Source organism: Xenopus tropicalis, chromosome 8, assembly GCF_000004195.4.
Source record: "Xenopus tropicalis strain Nigerian chromosome 8, UCB_Xtro_10.0, whole genome shotgun sequence".
Lineage (NCBI taxonomy): Eukaryota > Metazoa > Chordata > Amphibia > Anura > Pipidae > Xenopus > Xenopus tropicalis.
The window spans coordinates 135,176,245-135,195,240 of NC_030684.2; the positions used below are offsets into that span (position 1 = coordinate 135,176,245).

General features: G+C 45.8%; 1 protein-coding gene across 1 annotated transcript; it reads left to right on the plus strand.

The window, feature by feature from the left end:
* The first annotated feature begins 16,616 nt into the window (after nt 1-16,616).
* On the plus strand, nt 16,617-18,773 carry LOC116406483 (butyrophilin subfamily 3 member A2-like). The gene is made up of 2 exons (XM_031891893.1): nt 16,617-16,967; nt 18,388-18,773. Exons 1-2 carry the CDS (start codon nt 16,721-16,723, stop codon nt 18,738-18,740), a joined length of 600 nt encoding a protein of 199 aa, XP_031747753.1. The 5' UTR covers nt 16,617-16,720; the 3' UTR covers nt 18,741-18,773.
* The last annotated feature ends 223 nt before the right edge of the window (nt 18,774-18,996 follow it).

An 18,996-nucleotide genomic window follows, 5' to 3' on the forward strand; every position in this document is an offset into this window, starting at 1 on the left:
CATAAAGGCCAACTTTGTGCAGTGCACGACTAATAGTTGTCGGACAGATTCCCCCCCTGAGCTGTAGATCTCTGCAGCTCCCCCAGAGTCACCATGGGCCTCTTGGCTGCATTTCTGACTGCACTCAGACCAAAGGGGGCTGAATAATTACGCACACCCCACTTTGCAGTTATTTATTTGTAAAAAATGTTTGGAATCATGTATGATTTTCCTTCCACTTCTCACGTGTTCACCACTTTGTATTGGTCTTTCACGTGGAATTCCAATAAAATTGATTCATGTTTATCGCTGTAATGTGACAAAATGTGGAAAAGTTCAAGGGGCCGAATACTTTTGCAAGCCACTGTGTATATATATATATATATGTATAACAAATAAAGCAATTGAAAGAAAAAAGTATTTTTGGTGCACTAAACATTTTTACATTAAACAGGATGGACAACTTGTAGCGAGTGACGTATATTGAAATGCGAATGTCCATAGAGAGATAGAAGAAAAAGCAAGAGAAGTTCAAAGTCTCGAGTCCAAACCATGGAGAAGTCGAGTATAGGATAGAAACAAGAGAGTAAAGATGTTAACTTAAGCAGATTACAACTTAAGAAAATGAATATAAAACAACTAATTTCCTGCACAGATGATACCTTTGAGGTCCTGTGATGCTGAGAAACAGCAAAGTAACTGGCAGTTGTGGGGGGAGCGATGTGAACTGGACCTTATAATTATCATGGACAGCGTATTGTTAAAGTCTATGATTGTTGCATGAAGTCAAAGTTATAGATTCATTATACCAGTGAGGACAAAGGTTTGGAGTTTAGGAAAGCACAAATGTAATAGGGTCCCATGTATTCCCATTTATCATTTAGTATGCGTGTCAGTCTCTCAGTAACCATTATCCATTTCATCTTATCCTTAAAATGAGAAATGGGAATGAATATGGACTTCCAACATTTTGTGATAATAATCTTTGCAGCTAAACAGATAAAAATTATTAAAGTCTTCTAATATCTGTTATCAATGGTGTAACTATAAAGGAAACAGACCCCAGGGGTCCCAAGGTGTGGAGTCTGCTTTCCCTATAGCCTAAAAATCCCTCTTCCCCAGACGCTCACTTAAATATTCACCATGCAAGCTGGCACACAGGGGTGGGTTAAGGTTGGGTAAGAGCTTCCGTGCATGTTGGGCCCCTCTGAAGATTTTTCTGTGGGGGCCCAGTGCCCACTTGTTACACTACTGCCTGTTACCTAATAATAACAGTGTTATAACCATCAAGGCACCAATAACAATTTCAATTACCACTAGCCATATTCATCATTTCCCAGGGTGCCACAGCCATGTGACCTGTGCTCTCATAAACTTCAGTCTCACTTTACTGCTGCGCTGCAAGTTGGAGTGATATCCCCCCCCCCTCACCCCCAGCAGCCGATCAGCAGGACAATGGGAAGGGAGCAAGATAGCAGCTCCCAGTAGGTATCAGAATAGCACTCAATAGTAAGAAATCCAAGTCCGGCTTGGGACTCCTCCAGTTACATGGGAGTAGGAGAAACAATAGGTTAGCTGAAAGCAGTTCTAATGTGTAGCGCTGGCTCCTTCTGAAAGCTCAGACTCAGGCACACTTTACTGCTGCGCTGCAAGTTGGAGTGATATCCCCCCCTCCCCCCCAGCAGCCGATCAGCAGAACAATGGGAAGGGAGCAAGATAGCAGCTCCCAGTAAGTATCAGAAAAGCACTCAATAGTAAGAAATCCAAGTCCGGCTTGGGACTCCTCCAGTTACATGGGAGTAGGAGAAACAATAGGTTAGCTGAAAGCAGTTCTAATGTGTAGCGCTGGCTCCTTCTGAAAGCTCAGACTCAGGCACACTTTACTGCTGCGCTGCAAGTTGGAGTGATATCCCCCCCTCCCCCCCAGCAGCCGATCAGCAGAACAATGGGAAGGGAGCAAGATAGCAGCTCCCAGTAGGTATCAGAATAGCACTCAATAGTGAGAAATCCAAGTCCGGCTTGGGACTCCTCCAGTTACATGGGAGTAGGAGAAACAATAGGTTAGCTGAAAGCAGTTCTAATGTGTAGCGCTGGCTCCTTCTGAAAGCTCAGACTCAGGCACACTTTACTGCTGCGCTGCAAGTTGGAGTGATATCCCCCCCTCCCCCCCAGCAGCCGATCAGCAGAACAATGGGAAGGGAGCAAGATAGCAGCTCCCAGTAGGTATCAGAATAGCACTCAATAGTGAGAAATCCAAGTCCGGCTTGGGACTCCTCCAGTTACATGGGAGTAGGAGAAACAATAGGTTAGCTGAAAGCAGTTCTAATGTGTAGCGCTGGCTCCTTCTGAAAGCTCAGACTCAGGCACACTTTACTGCTGCGCTGCAAGTTGGAGTGATATCCTCCCCCCCCCCTCACCCCCAGCAGCCGATCAGCAGAACAATGGGAAGGGAGCAAGATAGCAGCTCCCAGTAGGTATCAGAATAGCACTCAATAGTAAGAAATCCAAGTCCGGCTTGGGACTCCTCCAGTTACATGGGAGTAGGAGAAACAATAGGTTAGCTGAAAGCAGTTCTAATGTGTAGCACTGGCTGAAAGCTCAGACTCAGGCACAAGGCACTGAGATGGCGCCTACACACCAATATTACAGCTACAAATACATTTGTTGGTTCTAGAATATGTAAATACCAACTAGATACATTTAGCCTTGACTAGTGACAAGGAGAAAAGGAAAGGTAGGGTTTAAAGCCATAGGGGCACATTAACCCTATGGGTCCCTACATATGCTATTGGGTAATCCTAAATAGAAAACTGTACTAAGGGCCGCCCCCTGGGATCATAGGAGTCACAGTGCACACAAACAAGCCAAGGCACACATACATGCTAGGCCCCATCAGCCAATGAATGGTCAGAGTTCTGCCTTTTGCTCCCACACTACTTCCTGTTACAGTTAGAGCTGCATCACTTCCTCTCAGCTGATCTCTGAGGGAGCGCACAGCCCATCACAAAATGGCGGCTCAAGGGAAAGGATGTAAAAGCACAATATTTACTGATATATATATTCCAGTTTGGCGAGATTCTTCTTCTAGTAGTTCATGAAATATTATACAATTTGTTAGTTAAGCACAGAAGCCGCCCAGATACAAGCACATACAGCTGATATCCACCAAGAAATGCCAGACAAACACCAAGGGGTATATTTATCATGCTGTGTAAAAAGTGGAGTAAAACATTACCGGTAATGCTGCTCATAGCGGCCAATCAGATGCTTTGACTTTATAACTGGTGAAATCTAGTTGCTGATTGGTTGCCCTGGGCAACATCACTGGTAATGCTTTACTCCAATTTTTACACAGCATGATAAATATACCCCCCAGTCTCACGTTTGTTGGTGAATATTGGCTGTGTGTGTCTGCACCTGGGTGCTTTTAGGTGCAGGCACAATGAGAAGATTTTTTTAAGGGTATGGGCGTATTGTCAGCTGGCACTATGCCTGTGAGATCTTACCCTTCAGCAGCCTCCAACCCTGCCTCCACCTATTGAGAGAGATCAGCTGAGAGATAGGGTAGCAGACAGTAAGGGTGCAGTGCCTGAGAGCAGCTGGATAGAGGCAATACAGCCATGAAAGGGTTACAGCTGATTAGCAAATGGGGAGTTACAGACACACATGGAAACAGAAATGCACAAAACGTTTCAAATTAGTTTCAATGTCAACCACCAAACCACAATACAGAAAGGTCCCTGAGCATAACTCAGGTTCCTTTTGTATAACTAACAGTGCGGCTTAATTGTATCAGTGCTGCTGTAACATTTCCTAATTTACTGCAACATTTCAGGCACCTTTGCTTCTTTTTTTAAAGTTCATGTAATGCCTATTTACCAACAGCCCCCAGTCTCCCATACAATAATCAGGTTTCTCCTACAAGTTTTTTCTTTTTTTTGAGGCAAACGTTTACATAAAGACTGTAATTAGAAATTTTTTACTTCTTCTAACCACCCCTCCCCAAACCTACTTCTCACCGCGCGTTTCCTACACCACATCCGCTGCAGAGAATCTTTTCCGGCGCCCAGCTGAGTCATGGGAGTAACTGCTGCACCTGGGCATATTATGATTTTTTTAAATATTATTAATATATATCTTGGTGATATAAAACTAGAGAATAACATTTACAGAGGACAAACAACCGTTTTTTAGAATTTCAGGACAAAATTATGCTGTAAAATCCAGAAAAATATGATGTAACATCAGGGAAAAGCACCCATTGAAATTCATTGGAAATTGGTGGGAACACAAAAAATAAACAGCGTAAAATGCAGAAAAACATAAAAACAGGGTACTTTAAATTGAGGTTTCACTGTATTATCTCTATTCAGGATTACACTACCATTCCCCCGGGCTGGTATTATAGTGGCCCGACTGGTGAATATGATAACTAAGGCCAATTTATTAATAGAGAAGGTGTCAGGCTTTAATCATCCGTCCCATTTTATATCTACCCCAATGATACCATTTACAATACAGTAATTTACGCGAATCTCACTCCTAACATAAAGCTGATTAAATAGGTGGGGAAAGTCTGGGTTACAGTTTACCTCTTTCGTAACTCTTTCAGACAAACACTGAGCCCTCAACTCCCACAAACCACACAACTCACTCTCTGCAGCTACTGACTTGTCGCTGTCGCATTACACACTGATCCCTCGGTGACACCTTCCTCAGGCACAGCCGGTGCTACAGCTCAAGCCAAGCAAGTGATAGAACAGAAGCTTGAAACTGCATCAAGTCTCAATCTGCAGGTATGTCCCCTTGCGTATGATAGAGTCAAGGTGTTGTTAAACTACTACCCTCAGGTAGTTATAAAGAGATGAGCGCCAGTGGTTCTTAACAATAACTAACATTTTTATTAAGTTAAATGTTCAAATCACTTGGAGACAGCACAAATAAGGTAGCAGTATATTTAATTTATATATATACTCCTAAATACTCTGCAGGAGGGAATAGCAACTCAGTGGATAATGAACTAGAAAATATCATCCCAAGGTTTCAGGGCTCTAGAGTGGAACCTAGGCTGGACACTTCTAACCATAGGTCTGTACACTCAGGTCCCTACTCTTGGGTAACACACTCAGGACTCTAGCCCTTACTAACTCTCCTTGGTGGAGTTTAGGCTTCTGGTTAGCTGACCTGTCCTTATCTATCACTCCTGAAGTGAACTAAGGATAAACCTTACACTGTCTTACCTACTATGCCCTTTTGGTCTAGGTTTCATCATTTGTTCCTATAGTTAAGGACTGTCTCAGATCTAGGGGACTGTCTGAGAAAAGGGGTAGCTATTTTACCACTTCTTACACATATATGTAACCCTTTATAAACACTCTTGTAGAATAGGATCATACTCTCTTTTCTTAGTGGTTTTGAAAATCCACTAGACCTTGCTTGTGAAAGAAAAGAGGGAACAGGGAGCTCAGACACTCTCCACAGTGGCACCGTCACCTCCTGGGTATCTAGCCGCTTGGCAGGGAACAGGATGGGCTCTCTGTATAACTGGGGCTCCCAGCCTCACCCCCTGGGTATCTAGCCACTTGGCAGGGAACAGGATGGGCTCTCTGTATAACTGGGGCTCCCAGCCTTACCCCCCTGGGTATCTAGCCGCTTGCCAGGGAACAGGGGGGGGGGGTCTCTCTGTATAACTGGGGCTCCCAGCCTCACCCCCTGGGTATCTAGCCACTTGGCAGGGAACAGGGGGGCTCTCTGTATAACTGGGGCTCCCAGCCTCACCCCCTGGGTATCTAGCCGCTTGGCAGGGAACAGGATGGGCTCTCTCTGTATAACTGGGGATCCCAGCCTCACCTCTTGGGTATCTAGCCGCTTGGCAGGGAACAGGGGGGGGTCTCTCTGTATAACGGGGGCTCCCAGCCTCATCCCCTGGGTATCTAGCCGCTTGGCAGGGAACAGGGGGGCTCTCTCTGTATAACTGGGGCTCCCAGCCTTACCTCCTGGGTATCTAGCTGCTTGGCAGGGAACGGGGGGGGGGTCTCTCTGTATAACGGGGGCTCCCAGCCTCACCTCCTGGGTATCTAGCCACTTGGCAGGGAATAGGGGGCTCTCTCTGTATAACTGGGGCTCCTGGCCTCAACCCCTGGGTATCTAGCCGCTTGGCAGGGAACAGGATGGGCTCTCTCTGTATAACTGGGGCTCCCGGCCTCAACTCCTGGGTATCTAGCCGCTTGGCAGGGAACAGGATGGGCTCTCTCTGTATAACTGGGGCTCCCAGCCTCACCTCCTGGGTTTTAGCCACTTGGCAGGGAACAGGGGGGCTCTCTCTGTATAACTGGGGCTCCCAGCCTCACCCCCTGGGTATCTAGCCACTTGGCAGGGAACAGGGGGGCTCTGTCTGTATAACTGGGGCTCCTGGCCTCACCTCCTGGGTATCTAGCCACTTGGCAGGGAACAGGGGGGGCTCTCTCTGTATAACTGGGGCTCCTGGCCTCACCCCCTGGGTATCTAGCCACTTGGCAGGGAACAGGGGGGGCTCTCTCTGTATAACTGGGGCTCCCGGCCTCACCTCCTGGGTATCTAGCCACTTGGCAGGGAACAGGGTGGGCTCTCTCTGTATAACTGGGGCTCCCAGCCTCACCCCCTGGGTATCTAGCCACTTGGCAGGGAACAGGGGGGGCTCTCTGTATAACTGGGGCTCCCAGCCTCACCTCCTGGGTATCTAGCCACTTGGCAGGGAACAGGGGGGGCTCTATCTGTATAACTGGGGCTCCCAGCCTCACCCCCTGGGTATCTAGCCACTTGGCAGGGAACAGGGGGGGCTCTCTCTGTATAACTGGGGCTCCCAGCCTCACCTCCTGGGTATCTAGCTGCTTGGCAGGGAACAGGGGGGGTCTCTCTGTATAACTGGGGCTCCCGGCCTCACCTCCTGGGTATCTAGCCGCTTGGCAGGGAACAGGGGGGGCTCTCTCTGTATAACTGGGGCTCCCGGCCTCACCTCCTGGGTATCTAGCCGCTTGGCAGGGAACAGGGGGGGCTCTCTCTGTATAACTGGGGCTCCCAGCCTCACCTCCTGGGTATCTAGCTGCTTGGCAGGGAATGGGGGGCTCTCTCTTTATAACTGGGGCTCCCAGCCTCACCTCCTGGGTATCTAGCCGCTTGGCAGGGAACAGGGGGGCTCTCTGTATAACTGGGGCTCCTGGCCTCACCTCCTGGGTATCTAGCCGCTTGGCAGGGAACAGGGGGGGCTCTCTCTTTATAACTGGGGCTCCCAGCCTCACCTCTTGGGTATCTAGCTGCTTGGCAGGGAACAGGGGGGGGCTCTCTCTGTATAACTGGGGCTCCCAGCCTCACCCCCTGGGTATCTAGCCACTTGGCAGGGAACAGGGGGGGCTCTATCTGTATAACTGGGGCTCCCAGCCTCACCCCCTGGGTATCTAGCCACTTGGCAGGGAATAGGGGGCTCTCTCTGTATAACTGGGGCTCCTGGCCTCACCTCCTGGGTATCTAGCCACTTGGCAGGGAACAGGATGGGCTCTCTCTGTATAACTGGGGCTCCCAGCCTCACCTCTTGGGTATCTAGCTGCTTGGCAGGGAACAGGGGGGGGGCTCTCTCTGTATAACTGGGGCTCCCAGCCTCACCCCCTGGGTATCTAGCCACTTGGCAGGGAACAGGGGGGGCTCTCTCTGTATAACTGGGGCTCCCAGCCTCACCTCCTGGGTATCTAGCTGCTTGGCAGGGAACAGGGGGGCTCCCTCTGTATAACTGGGGCTCCCGGCCTCACCTCCTGGGTATCTAGCCACTTTGCAGGGAATGGGGGGGCTCTCTCTGTATAACTGGGGCTCCCAGCCTCACCTCCTGGGTATCTAGCTGCTTGGCAGGGAACAGGGGGGCTCTCTCTGTATAACTGGGGCTCCCAGCCTCACCCCCTGGGTATCTAGCCACTTGGCAGGGAACAGGGGGGGCTCTCTCTTTATAACTGGGGCTCCTGGCCTCACCTCCTGGGTATCTAGCCGCTTGGCAGGGAACAGGGGGGCTCTCTCTGTATAACTGGGGCTCCCAGCCTCACCTCCTGGGTATCTAGCCGCTTGGCAGGGAACAGGGAGGCTCTCTCTTTATAACTGGGGCTCCCGGCCTCACCCCCTGGGTATCTAGCCGCTTGGCAGGGAACAAGATGGGCTATCTCTGTATAACTGGGGCTCCCAGCCTCACCCCCTGGGTATCTAGCCGCTTGGCAGGGAACAGGGGGAGCTCTCTCTGTATAACTGGGGCTCCCGGCCTCACCCCCTGGGTATCTAGCCGCTTGGCAGGGAACAGGGGGGCTCTCTCTGTATAACTGGGGCTCCCAGCCTCACCCCCTGGGTATCTAGCCACTTGGCAGGGAACAGGGGGGGCTCTCTCTGTATAACTGGGGCTCCCAGCCTCACCCCCTGGGTATCTAGCCACTTGGCAGGGAACAGGGGGGCTCTCTCTGTATAACTGGGGCTCCCGGCCTCACCTCCTGGGTATCTAGCCGCTTGGCAGGGAACAGGGGGGCTCTCTCTGTATAACTGGGGCTCCCGGCCTCACCTCCTGGGTATCTAGCTGCTTGGCAGGGAACAGGGGGGTTCTCTCTGTATAACTGGGGCTCCCAGCCTCACCCCCTGGGTATCTAGCCACTTGGCAGGGAACAGGGGGGTTCTCTCTGTATAACTGGGGCTCCCGGCCTCACCTCCTGGGTATCTAGCCGCTTGGCAGGGAACAGGGGGGTTCTCTCTGTATAACTGGGGCTCCCAGCCTCACCTCCTGGGTATCTAGCCGCTTGGCAGGGAACAGGGGGGGCTCTCTCTGTATAACTGGGGCTCCCAGCCTCACCCCCTGGGTATCTAGCCACTTGGCAGGGAACAGGGGGGTTCTCTCTGTATAACTGGGGCTCCCGGCCTCACCTCCTGGGTATCTAGCCGCTTGGCAGGGAACAGGGGGGCTCTCTCTGTATAACTGGGGCTCCCGGCCTCACCTCCTGGGTATCTAGCCGCTTGGCAGGGAACAGGGGGGTTCTCTCTGTATAACTGGGGCTCCCGGCCTCACCTCCTGGGTATCTAGCCGCTTGGCAGGGAACAGGGGGGTTCTCTCTGTATAACTGGGGCTCCCGGCCTCACCTCCTGGGTATCTAGCCGCTTGGCAGGGAACAGGGGGGTTCTCTCTGTATAACTGGGGCTCCCGGCCTCACCTCCTGGGTATCTAGCCGCTTGGCAGGGAACAGGGGGGCTCTCTCTGTATAACTGGGGCTCCCGGCCTCACCTCCTGGGTATCTAGCCGCTTGGCAGGGAACAGGGGGGCTCTCTCTGTATAACTGGGGCTCCCGGCCTCACCTCCTGGGTATCTAGCCGCTTGGCAGGGAACAGGGGGGTTCTCTCTGTATAACTGGGGCTCCCAGCCTCACCCCCTGGGTATCTAGCCACTTGGCAGGGAACAGGGGGGTTCTCTCTGTATAACTGGGGCTCCCGGCCTCACCTCCTGGGTATCTAGCCGCTTGGCAGGGAACAGGGGGGCTCTCTCTGTATAACTGGGGCTCCCGGCCTCACCTCCTGGGTATCTAGCCGCTTGGCAGGGAACAGGGGGGCTCTCTGTGCAGCTGGGGCTTTAGGCATCACATCTAATGGATTTGGCTCCAAACCCTCACTCTCTTTGGCTCCTCCTTTCTGTCCAGATGTACTCTGGGGCTCCCAGCAAGCCCCAGGGCATTCCCCCACCTTCCAGCCAGTTTTCTTTGTGGTGTCCTAGTTTCCCATTTTTTTTATTTATTTCCCATTGCAGATTTGACTGTTTGTTGGGGATGATGGTATCCATCATGTACAAGATTACAACTGTCTTCTTAATTCTTCAGTCAATGAATGAAGTGTCTTTTTCAGGTAAGAACTTTTTACTTTATGTCAGTAATGAAAGTGTCATTAAGAATCTAGTGTTATGTTATTAAAGGCACTAAATTTGCTCCAGAGCTGTAACCCATAGCAACCAAACAGCAGGTATCATTTACCGGTCACTTGTTTAACAGCAAGTATCTTATTGGTTGCTATGAGTTAATGTTCCTAGGGAAATGTAGTACTTTTTATTACAAATGGGAGGTTTCTTTGAAATGTCCTTTAGACTGATGGCAGTATCTTGACCCATACCTTTTCTGGAGAACTGTGTCAAAAAGCTCATTCTCCTCCCCGGTCCCTCCATTTCTGTACAGCCCCCTACCGATAAAGCAACTCTTGCCAGTTCCTGAAAAGTCTTTAGCCATTTCTCAATATGCAGGCTATTTCCTAGCAAGAGAATGCTAATTGACCCTGCTGAGATAGTTCCTTTTATAGAGGAATGAATGAGGAGCCTGAGTCCCAGAGACTTGTTTTAAGAAAAATAAAAGGCATTTTGGCATTTTACTGCTGATAGATTAGCCACATTAGTGCCACCTAGAACACTATATTTATTCTGCAGAAAGCATTATCATACCTGAGTAAACAGCCCTAGAAGCTCCCTCTGTTTGTTTAAGATAGCAGCTGCCATTTTAGCTTGGTCTCAGTAGCTTCCTGCTGCAGCTCTAACAGCTGGTAGCTCAGATTACAGCACAGTTGGGTGGGGGAGCGAGTCCAGATGGGAAAGGGAGCAAGTTTAGATTAGAGGGGGAGCAGAAGAAGGATGGGAGAGGGAGAGAGGAACAAGCTGTGCAGACTTGTGCCCGTACCCTGAAGGAAGTCTGATGCAGAACAACGTGTATACACAAAAGAAGTCCTGTGTTTCTTTTGATAGAGGACTCAGTGCAGCGTTTCTGTGAGTGCTTATGGCTGTCATGGCTCATGGCAACTGGACGCTCATGCTTGTGTGCGCATGCGCCGCCTACTATAACAAGTCACCATATCTGGGAAGGAGCGATGCATTATGGGAATCTTCTCTATCCTGCTCAGTGTTTTTTTTTCCCTGTTTGGCTTCTGATCATCTGAACGGGAGAAATATGGGGAGACTTAATGGCACTATTGAGAGAACTGCAGCTTGGGATTAACTCTTTATTAGCCTTTCCTTCTCCTTTAAGGGGGTCTATAACATGTTAATGTTCTGTAGCAGCAGACATTTGTATTGTAATTGGACTTATTTTAGTTTAATTAATTAAAGTTTGTTTAAGTTTATTTAAATTTAGCTCCTATGAACTTTGGCTTGTGACAGCATCCTTACTTTCCTGTAAGATAAACTTGACAGCAGCAGTATCTGTCATAGAAATGACAGTTCCTATCCAAATGCATTGGCTGAATGGATTAGAAGCAGCAGCTGTAGCCATTGGCCTATTCAGCATTCTGTTCTGTAATCACCCAATGAAACCAACCATATTCTCAATACTAGTGATCCTTCAGATGTGTATAAGCACTACTAAGAGAGCAGGGGTCCTTACAAAATCATGCCTACAATACTGCACAAGAACCTATTCATGATGGGCAGAGAGAGGGTGATACATTATGTTATTGTATTATTGCCCTGATGGATGTGTGTTATTGATTAGGGCAGGAAACGCTACTATCCCAAGTACAGACAAGGGAGCGTCCCCTAGTGTTAAAAGGGAGAGCAATATTTAATATCTTTGCACTTTACATAAGGCATTTAAATTGGTTTGTTTTTCTGTAAATGTTGGTTTCTTTACAGAAGCAGGTAGGACTGCATGCGACTTAAAGTGATACTGACCATCTTCAAAATATGAATGTACATTAAAAGTTCCCTATAGCTCATGTAGATCATTTCTCACTGATAGTTTGGCTTGTGTAAGTAATTGTTACTAGAAATCCCTAAACCTGACTGTTTGGCCAACCTGACTGTCCCTTCTCAGCCTGTCAGTTATAGTTTCTAATGCTAACGGCCTAATGCTGCACAAATATGGCCGCCCCCTCATAGAGGGACATGGGGGATCAGATAAGGAATGTAAAAGCATCTGGCAGATACTTTTAGTTCTAAATTATAAATAGCCTGCAAAGACAATGTTATGATAGATGCTAAAAAGATAATTTCTGGTGTCAGGTTGTCTTTAAAGGAACAGTAACACCAAAAAATGAAAGTGTATAAAAGTAACTAGAATATAATGTGCTGCTGCCCTGCACTGGTAAAAGTTGTGTGTTTACTTCAGAAAGTCTACTATAATTTATATAAATAAGCTGCTGTGTAGCCATGGAGGCAGCCATTCAAAGTAGAAAAGGCACAGGCACATAGCAGATAACAGATAAAACACTATTGCATTCTACAGAACTTATCTGTTATCTGCTATGTAACCTGTGCCTTTTCTCCTTTTTTCCAGCTTGAATGGCTGCCCCCGGGGCTACACAGCGGGGTATTTATATAAACTATAGTAGGGTTTCTGTAGCAAACACCCCAGCTGTACCAGTGCAGGAATGGCTGCCCCCGGGGCTACACAGCGGGGTATTTATATAAACTATAGTAGGGTTTCTGTAGCAAACACCCCAGTTGTACCAGTGCAGGAATGCCTGCCCCCAGGGCTACACAGTGGGGTATTTATATAAACTATAGTAGGGTTTCTGTAGCAAACACCCCAGCTGTACCAGTGCAGGAATGGCTGCCCCCGGGGCTACACAGCGGGGTATTTATATAAACTATAGTAGGGTTTCTGTAGCAAACACCCCAGCTGTACCAGTGCAGGAATGGCTGCCCCCGGGGCTACACAGCGGGGTATTTATATAAACTATAGTAGGGTTTCTGTAGCAAATACCCCAGCTGTACCAGTGCAGGAATGGCTGCCCCCGGGGCTACACAGCGGGGTATTTATATAAACTATAGTAGGGTTTCTGTAGCAAATACCCCAGCTGTACCAGTGCAGGAATGGCTGCCCCCGGGGCTACACAGCGGGGTATTTATATAAACTATAGTAGGGTTTCTGTAGCAAACACCCCAGCTGTACCAGTGCAGGAATGGCTGCCCCCGGGGCTACACAGCGGGGTATTTATATAAACTATAGTAGGGTTTCTGTAGCAAACACCCCAGCTGTACCAGTGCAGGAACGGCTGCCCCCGGGGCTACACAGCGGGGTATTTATATAAACTATAGTAGGGTTTCTGTAGCAAACACCCCAGCTGTACCAGTGCAGGAATGGCTGCCCCGGGGCTACACAGCGGGGTATTTATATAAACTATAGTAGGGTTTCTGTAGCAAACACCCCAGCTGTACCAGTGCAGGAATGGCTGCCCCGGGGCTACACAGCGAGGTATTTATATAAACTATAGTAGGGTTTCTGTAGCAAACACCCCAGCTGTACCAGTGCAGGAATGGCTGCCCCCGGGGCTACACAGCGGGGTATTTATATAAACTATAGTAGGGTTTCTGTAGCAAACACCCCAGCTGTACCAGTGCAGGAATGGCTGCCCCCGGGGCTACACAGCGGGGTATTTATATAAACTATAGTAGGGTTTCTGTAGCAAACACCCCAGCTGTACCAGTGCAGGAATGGCTGCCCCCGGGGCTACACAGCGGGGTATTTATATAAACTATAGTAGGGTTTCTGTAGCAAACACCCCAGCTGTACCAGTGCAGGAATGGCTGCCCCCGGGGCTACACAGCAGGGTATTTATATAAACTATAGTAGGGTTTCTATAGCAAACACCCCGGCTGTACCAGTGCAGGAATGGCTGCCCCCGTGGCTACACAGCAGCTTATTATATAAATTATAGTAGTGTTACTGTAGCAAACACACCAGTTTTACCAGTGCAGGGCAACAGTGCATTATATTTTTATTACTTTAAAGCTCTTTCATTTTTTGGTGTTACTGTTCCTTTAAAATTCACTGGGCACTGCATTTACAGAAGTACAGTCCTGCCAGTTTCTGTAAGAAAAGTTCTATTACAGCAGGTGAGCAGTGCATTGTTAGTAGTGATTTTTTTGTCGCGCGTCAAATTGGTTGCATCAAAAAAGGGGCAGATGCGCCAAGTTGGGCACAGTCGCGATGATGATTATCCAATTATAAACAGCACTCTAAATTCAATCTTCTTAAAAATGCCTTTATTCACATAATTGACACAGATCGGGATAGGAAAGTTTCAGGTCTACATTGACCCTTTATTAAGATAATCACGTGTTGCATATTAGCCTATTAGTCTGTAACATACTGCCATCTAGTGGTCATAATAATATATTTATTATTATATTATATATTATTATTTATTATTAATATTTTTTTTTCACTTGTTAGAGAACTTCCACCCTGCTTCATTTCTTTACCTAAAAACAAATATATGACAGTCTTTTACCCTATCATTAAAAAATAAATCTAAAAATTGGAGATGTCATATTCTTTGTTCATACTGTGGGGGACCAGGGTCTTGAGTCTCTTATTCCACATTGCCTACCAGTGTAGGAACTCTTTAACCCCCGTCTCTGCTGTGGTGGAGTTTTCTCTACTGCATCAACTATTTGGAATTTTTGTTGATTTACTCCGTGACTATATTTCAAAAAGTGACCTGAAACTGCCTGTTTTAATTTTCCAGTATTAATAGCAGATTTTTGCTCCCTTATAGAGTTGCAGACACTACGTGTGGTCTGACCAACATACAACCTGCCACACAGGCACTTTATCACATAAATTCCAAACATAGTATTACATGTAAAGTGTCTATGAATCTGTATAGGCATACAGTACCTTTCCTAGGATGGTAAACATATTCACCTTTTATAGTATTAGTACAACGGTTACAAAAACAACATGGAAAAGTGCAGTTTTTTTGTGGGGTTAAGAAGCTTTGCTGCATTGTTCTACCTAGGCTTAAATATGATTTTATTAACATAGATACCAAATTGTGCCCTTTCTTATAACCCATAAATGGAGGTGCTTTAAATTCTTCAATGCCTTCAATATTATATGACAATATAGGCCAATATTTTTTCAAGATGCCAGAGACTGGTTGGCTTAGAGTATTATATCTACTAAGGGAAAGCATTTCACTTTCTTCCCGGCACAATGGTTTAATAAGGATTCCCTGGTAACTTGCTCCACATTTCTCCTCTCAGTAGCTAAAAGGTCCCTAGGGTACCGTCATTTAGTGAACTTATATGTCATTTCCATAAGTCTCAGAGGGGACAAAACAGACGGCATACATGACACTATTGGTCTACCTGGGAAGCACTTTAAATTTTTGTGAATTTTCGGCAGCACAGGAAAACAGGAGGTGTAGACTCTCCCCTCTGTATAATCTTCTACATCGCGTCGGAACTTGGAGCACATTCTCTGCTGTAACTCCTCCCGGAAGATCTGATGGTTGTCCATCATTTTTTCACCTCCTGAAACTTAGCTGGCAACATTAGGGTCTGGATCTTCTCCTCCAAAGCGCTGGTTGACCTTTGTCTACCAGGTATATACTATATAGATATAGGCTGGCCTAGATATTTTAATTGTGTGCCCCTAGGCCAGGTGGTCCCCATACCCATTTCTCGCCCCATGTACGCAAGTTTAAAATCATCAAGCAAGCAATTTGGTGCAGGGGGTGTAAAGAACTCTGCATGTCCCCAGTGCTCAGGAACAAATTTAGATGCGTCTAGGCAGCATGCAGCCTTGTGATTTTTCCACAGATCTAGCCTTGGGTATGGGATCTCTTTTAAAGAAACACAATATCTAGAAAGCTCTGAATTGTGGGAAGGCCATCGCCTAAAGCAGAAGTGCCCAAAAGGTAGATCCTGCCACTTCTTTCCCCCCCAGCATACAGTTGCTTTTGCGTCCGGCTGCTCAAGCCTTCCATCTTTGCAGTTTCATCCCAGTATAGAGGATTGTCCCCACCAGGCCGCTGTATAGATTTGTTCCACTTTATATATGTTTCTGTGTCAGACTACAAAGTGGGCCATGGAGAAGGGAAGGAAAAACTACTCCAATCCTTTCACATTAAACCTGAAGTTGGCACTTGAATAATGTTATGTGGGCATTAAATGTGACTTTGGCCCTGCATTTATATATAGCGGTGTGTATTGTTAAGCATTGATTGATACTTTTTCTTGCTTATTGTGCCAAATGAGAGCCGTCGCACTATTTTAACTGTGGTACATCTCATGACAGAGGCAACCGTAGAACACAGGGTGACAAAGTCTGGGCACCCCTGGCCTAAAGGTTAAGTATACCTTGAAAAAAATTAATTTAAGTTCCTCAGGGTTTTTTTCTAAGCACTTTTGCAATTTACAATTATTTTTATTTTTCAGCTATTTCAGTTTTTATTTACTGCAAATATAATGAATTTTGTAACAACAGCGCCACCTGCTGGTCAGTTCCTATAACTGTACAGACAGAGAGATCTACCTTCAGAAGGGAAACAAAGAAGTGTTCTGAATAATATAAATTGCTAAAGTGCTTAGAAATGTGCCCTGAGCAATTTTACATTATATTTTTAAGGTTAACTTATCGTTTAAGACAATTTTTAGCTTAGCAGACTGTACAGACAGAAAGATATTCCTTCAGAAGGAAAGCAGAAAAGTGTTCTGATGTTGCTCTGCTCAGTAAAGAGACAGGTAGGGGCATCTGAGGTTACTGAAGATTACATTGTCCAACGTTACATTTATAATTTCAATCTTTCCCAGCTGTTTTGTGTTTTTTTGGGGTTCTGTAATATCTGTACAGAAATCTGTGTTATTGAAAGTTAATTGTCTTTATATTTTACAGTCAGATTTAAGGTCTCATCAACACCATCAGTATCTGTGGCACTTGGGTCAGATGTGCTGTTACCTTGTACTCTGACTCCTGAGAAGAATGGAGAGAAGATGGAAATCCGTTGGTTTAAGCCTATGTACCGGCCCTATGTTCATCTTTATATTAATGGGAAAGACGATTACACAGCCCAGATGCCACAGTTTGCTAACAGAACAGAACTGCTAAAAGAGAACATCACTAGGGGAATTTTCCCTTTAAAGATCCATAAAGTCACAGCTGAGGATTCTGGGGAATATTATTGTTATGTTGAGTCCAGTGACCATCACGGTATGGCAGCAGTACAGCTACAGGTTACTGGTAAGTGAGCAGAGTTTTAACTGAATTCTTATTGTTTTAAGAGTTTCAAAACATGGAAGGCTGTAATAGTTTTGACTAATGACAGATTCCTGTAAATGGTTTGTTCACCTTTGAATTAACTTTCATCACAATGTAGAGAGTGATATTCTGAGACAATTTACAATTGGTCTTCATTTTGAAATCTTTGGATCTACATACATAAGTCTACTAAAAATGCAAAGATTAATTAAACCCAATAGGACTGTTCTGCCCCAATAAGGGGTAATTATATCTTAGTTGGGTTCAAGTACAGGTACTGTTTTATTATTACAGAGAAAAGGGAATCATTTAACCATTAAATAAACCCAATAGGGCTGTTCTGCCCCCAATAAGGGGTAATTATATCTTAGTTGGGATCAAGTACAGGTACTGTTTTATTATTACAGAGAAAAGGGAATCATTTAACCATTAAATAAACCCAATAGGACTGTTCTGCCCCAATAAGGGGTAATTATATCTTAGTTGGGTTCAAGTACAGGTACTGTTTTATTATTACAGAGAAAAGGGAATCATTTAACCATTAAATAAACCCAATAGGGCTGTTCTGCCCCAATAAGGGGTAATTATATCTTAGTTGGGTTCAAGTACAGGTACTGTTTTATTATTACAGAGAAAAGGGAATCATTTAACCATTAAATAAACCCAATAGGGCTGTTCTGCCCCAATAAGGGGTAATTATATCTTAGTTGGGATCAAGTACAGGTACTGTTTTATTATTACAGAGAAAAGGGAATCATTTAACCATGAAATAAACCCAATAGGGCTGTTCTGCCCCAATAAGGGGTAATTATATCTTAGTTGGGATCAAGTACAGGTACTGTTTTATTATTACAGAGAAAAGGGAATCATTTAACCATTAAATAAACCCAATAGGGCTGTTCTGCCCCAATAAGGGGTAATTATATCTTAGTTGGGATCAAGTACAGGTACTGTTTTATTATTACAGAGAAAAGGGAAATCGGTTTTAAAACTTTGAATTATTTTATTAAAATGGAGTCTATGGGATGGGCTTTCCATAATTTGGAGCTTTCTGGATAATGGGTTTCTGGATAAATGATCCCATACCTGTATTTTGTATTCAGCCAAATCTCAAGGGTGAAGACACACAGAGCTACTAGTAGCAGCTACTTGTCGCGGCTATTAAAACAGACAATGCTGATCATTTACTGATAATTGTCTCTCCGTGTGTTTAGCAGAGGCAATTCTCAGTATTGTCTATGGCAGGGGATTTTCTGGTGTTTAGCTCAGTGTATCCTAGCTCTAAAATAACATGTTTAGTACATACCTGATCTTTTACTTTTTTGCTTCTGTCATATCTGAACTTTTTTTTATTTGCTTGTTTATAACTTGTAGATTAATTAATTGCCTTTATGCTTTACAGTTAGATTTAAAGTCTCATCAACACCATCAGTATCTGTGGCGCTTGGATCAGATGTGCTGTTACCTTGTCACCTTATTCCTGAGATGAGCGCAGAGAAGATGGAAATCCGTTGGATTAAGCCTATGTACCGGCCCTATGTCCATCTTTATATTAATGGGAAAGATGATTACACAGCCCAGATGCCACAGTTTGCTAACAGAACAGAACTGCTAAAAGAGAACATCACTAGGGGAATTTTCCCTTTAAAGATCCATAAAGTCACAGCTCAGGATTCTGGGGAATATTATTGTCATGTTGAGTCCAGTGACCATCATGACAAAACAATAGTACAGTTGAATGTTACTGGTAAGTGAGCAGAGTTTTAGTTGAAATTGTACTGTTTTATTGTCTCCCATTGTGTAAAAACTGCAAAAGGTGAGGATTTTGCTGTTAAGGTAATGCCAGGGTTGTTGTTTCAGGGTTAGATTTTACAGTTAAAGCCTTTATTTGAGGGCATTAGGGCATTACTGGTGTACCAGTCATTGCTTCAACAATATCTAGGATACAAATAAGTGTTTATTCCACATCTCACTTTAATTGACCTTAAAGCTGGATTTTTGCCCCAGATTT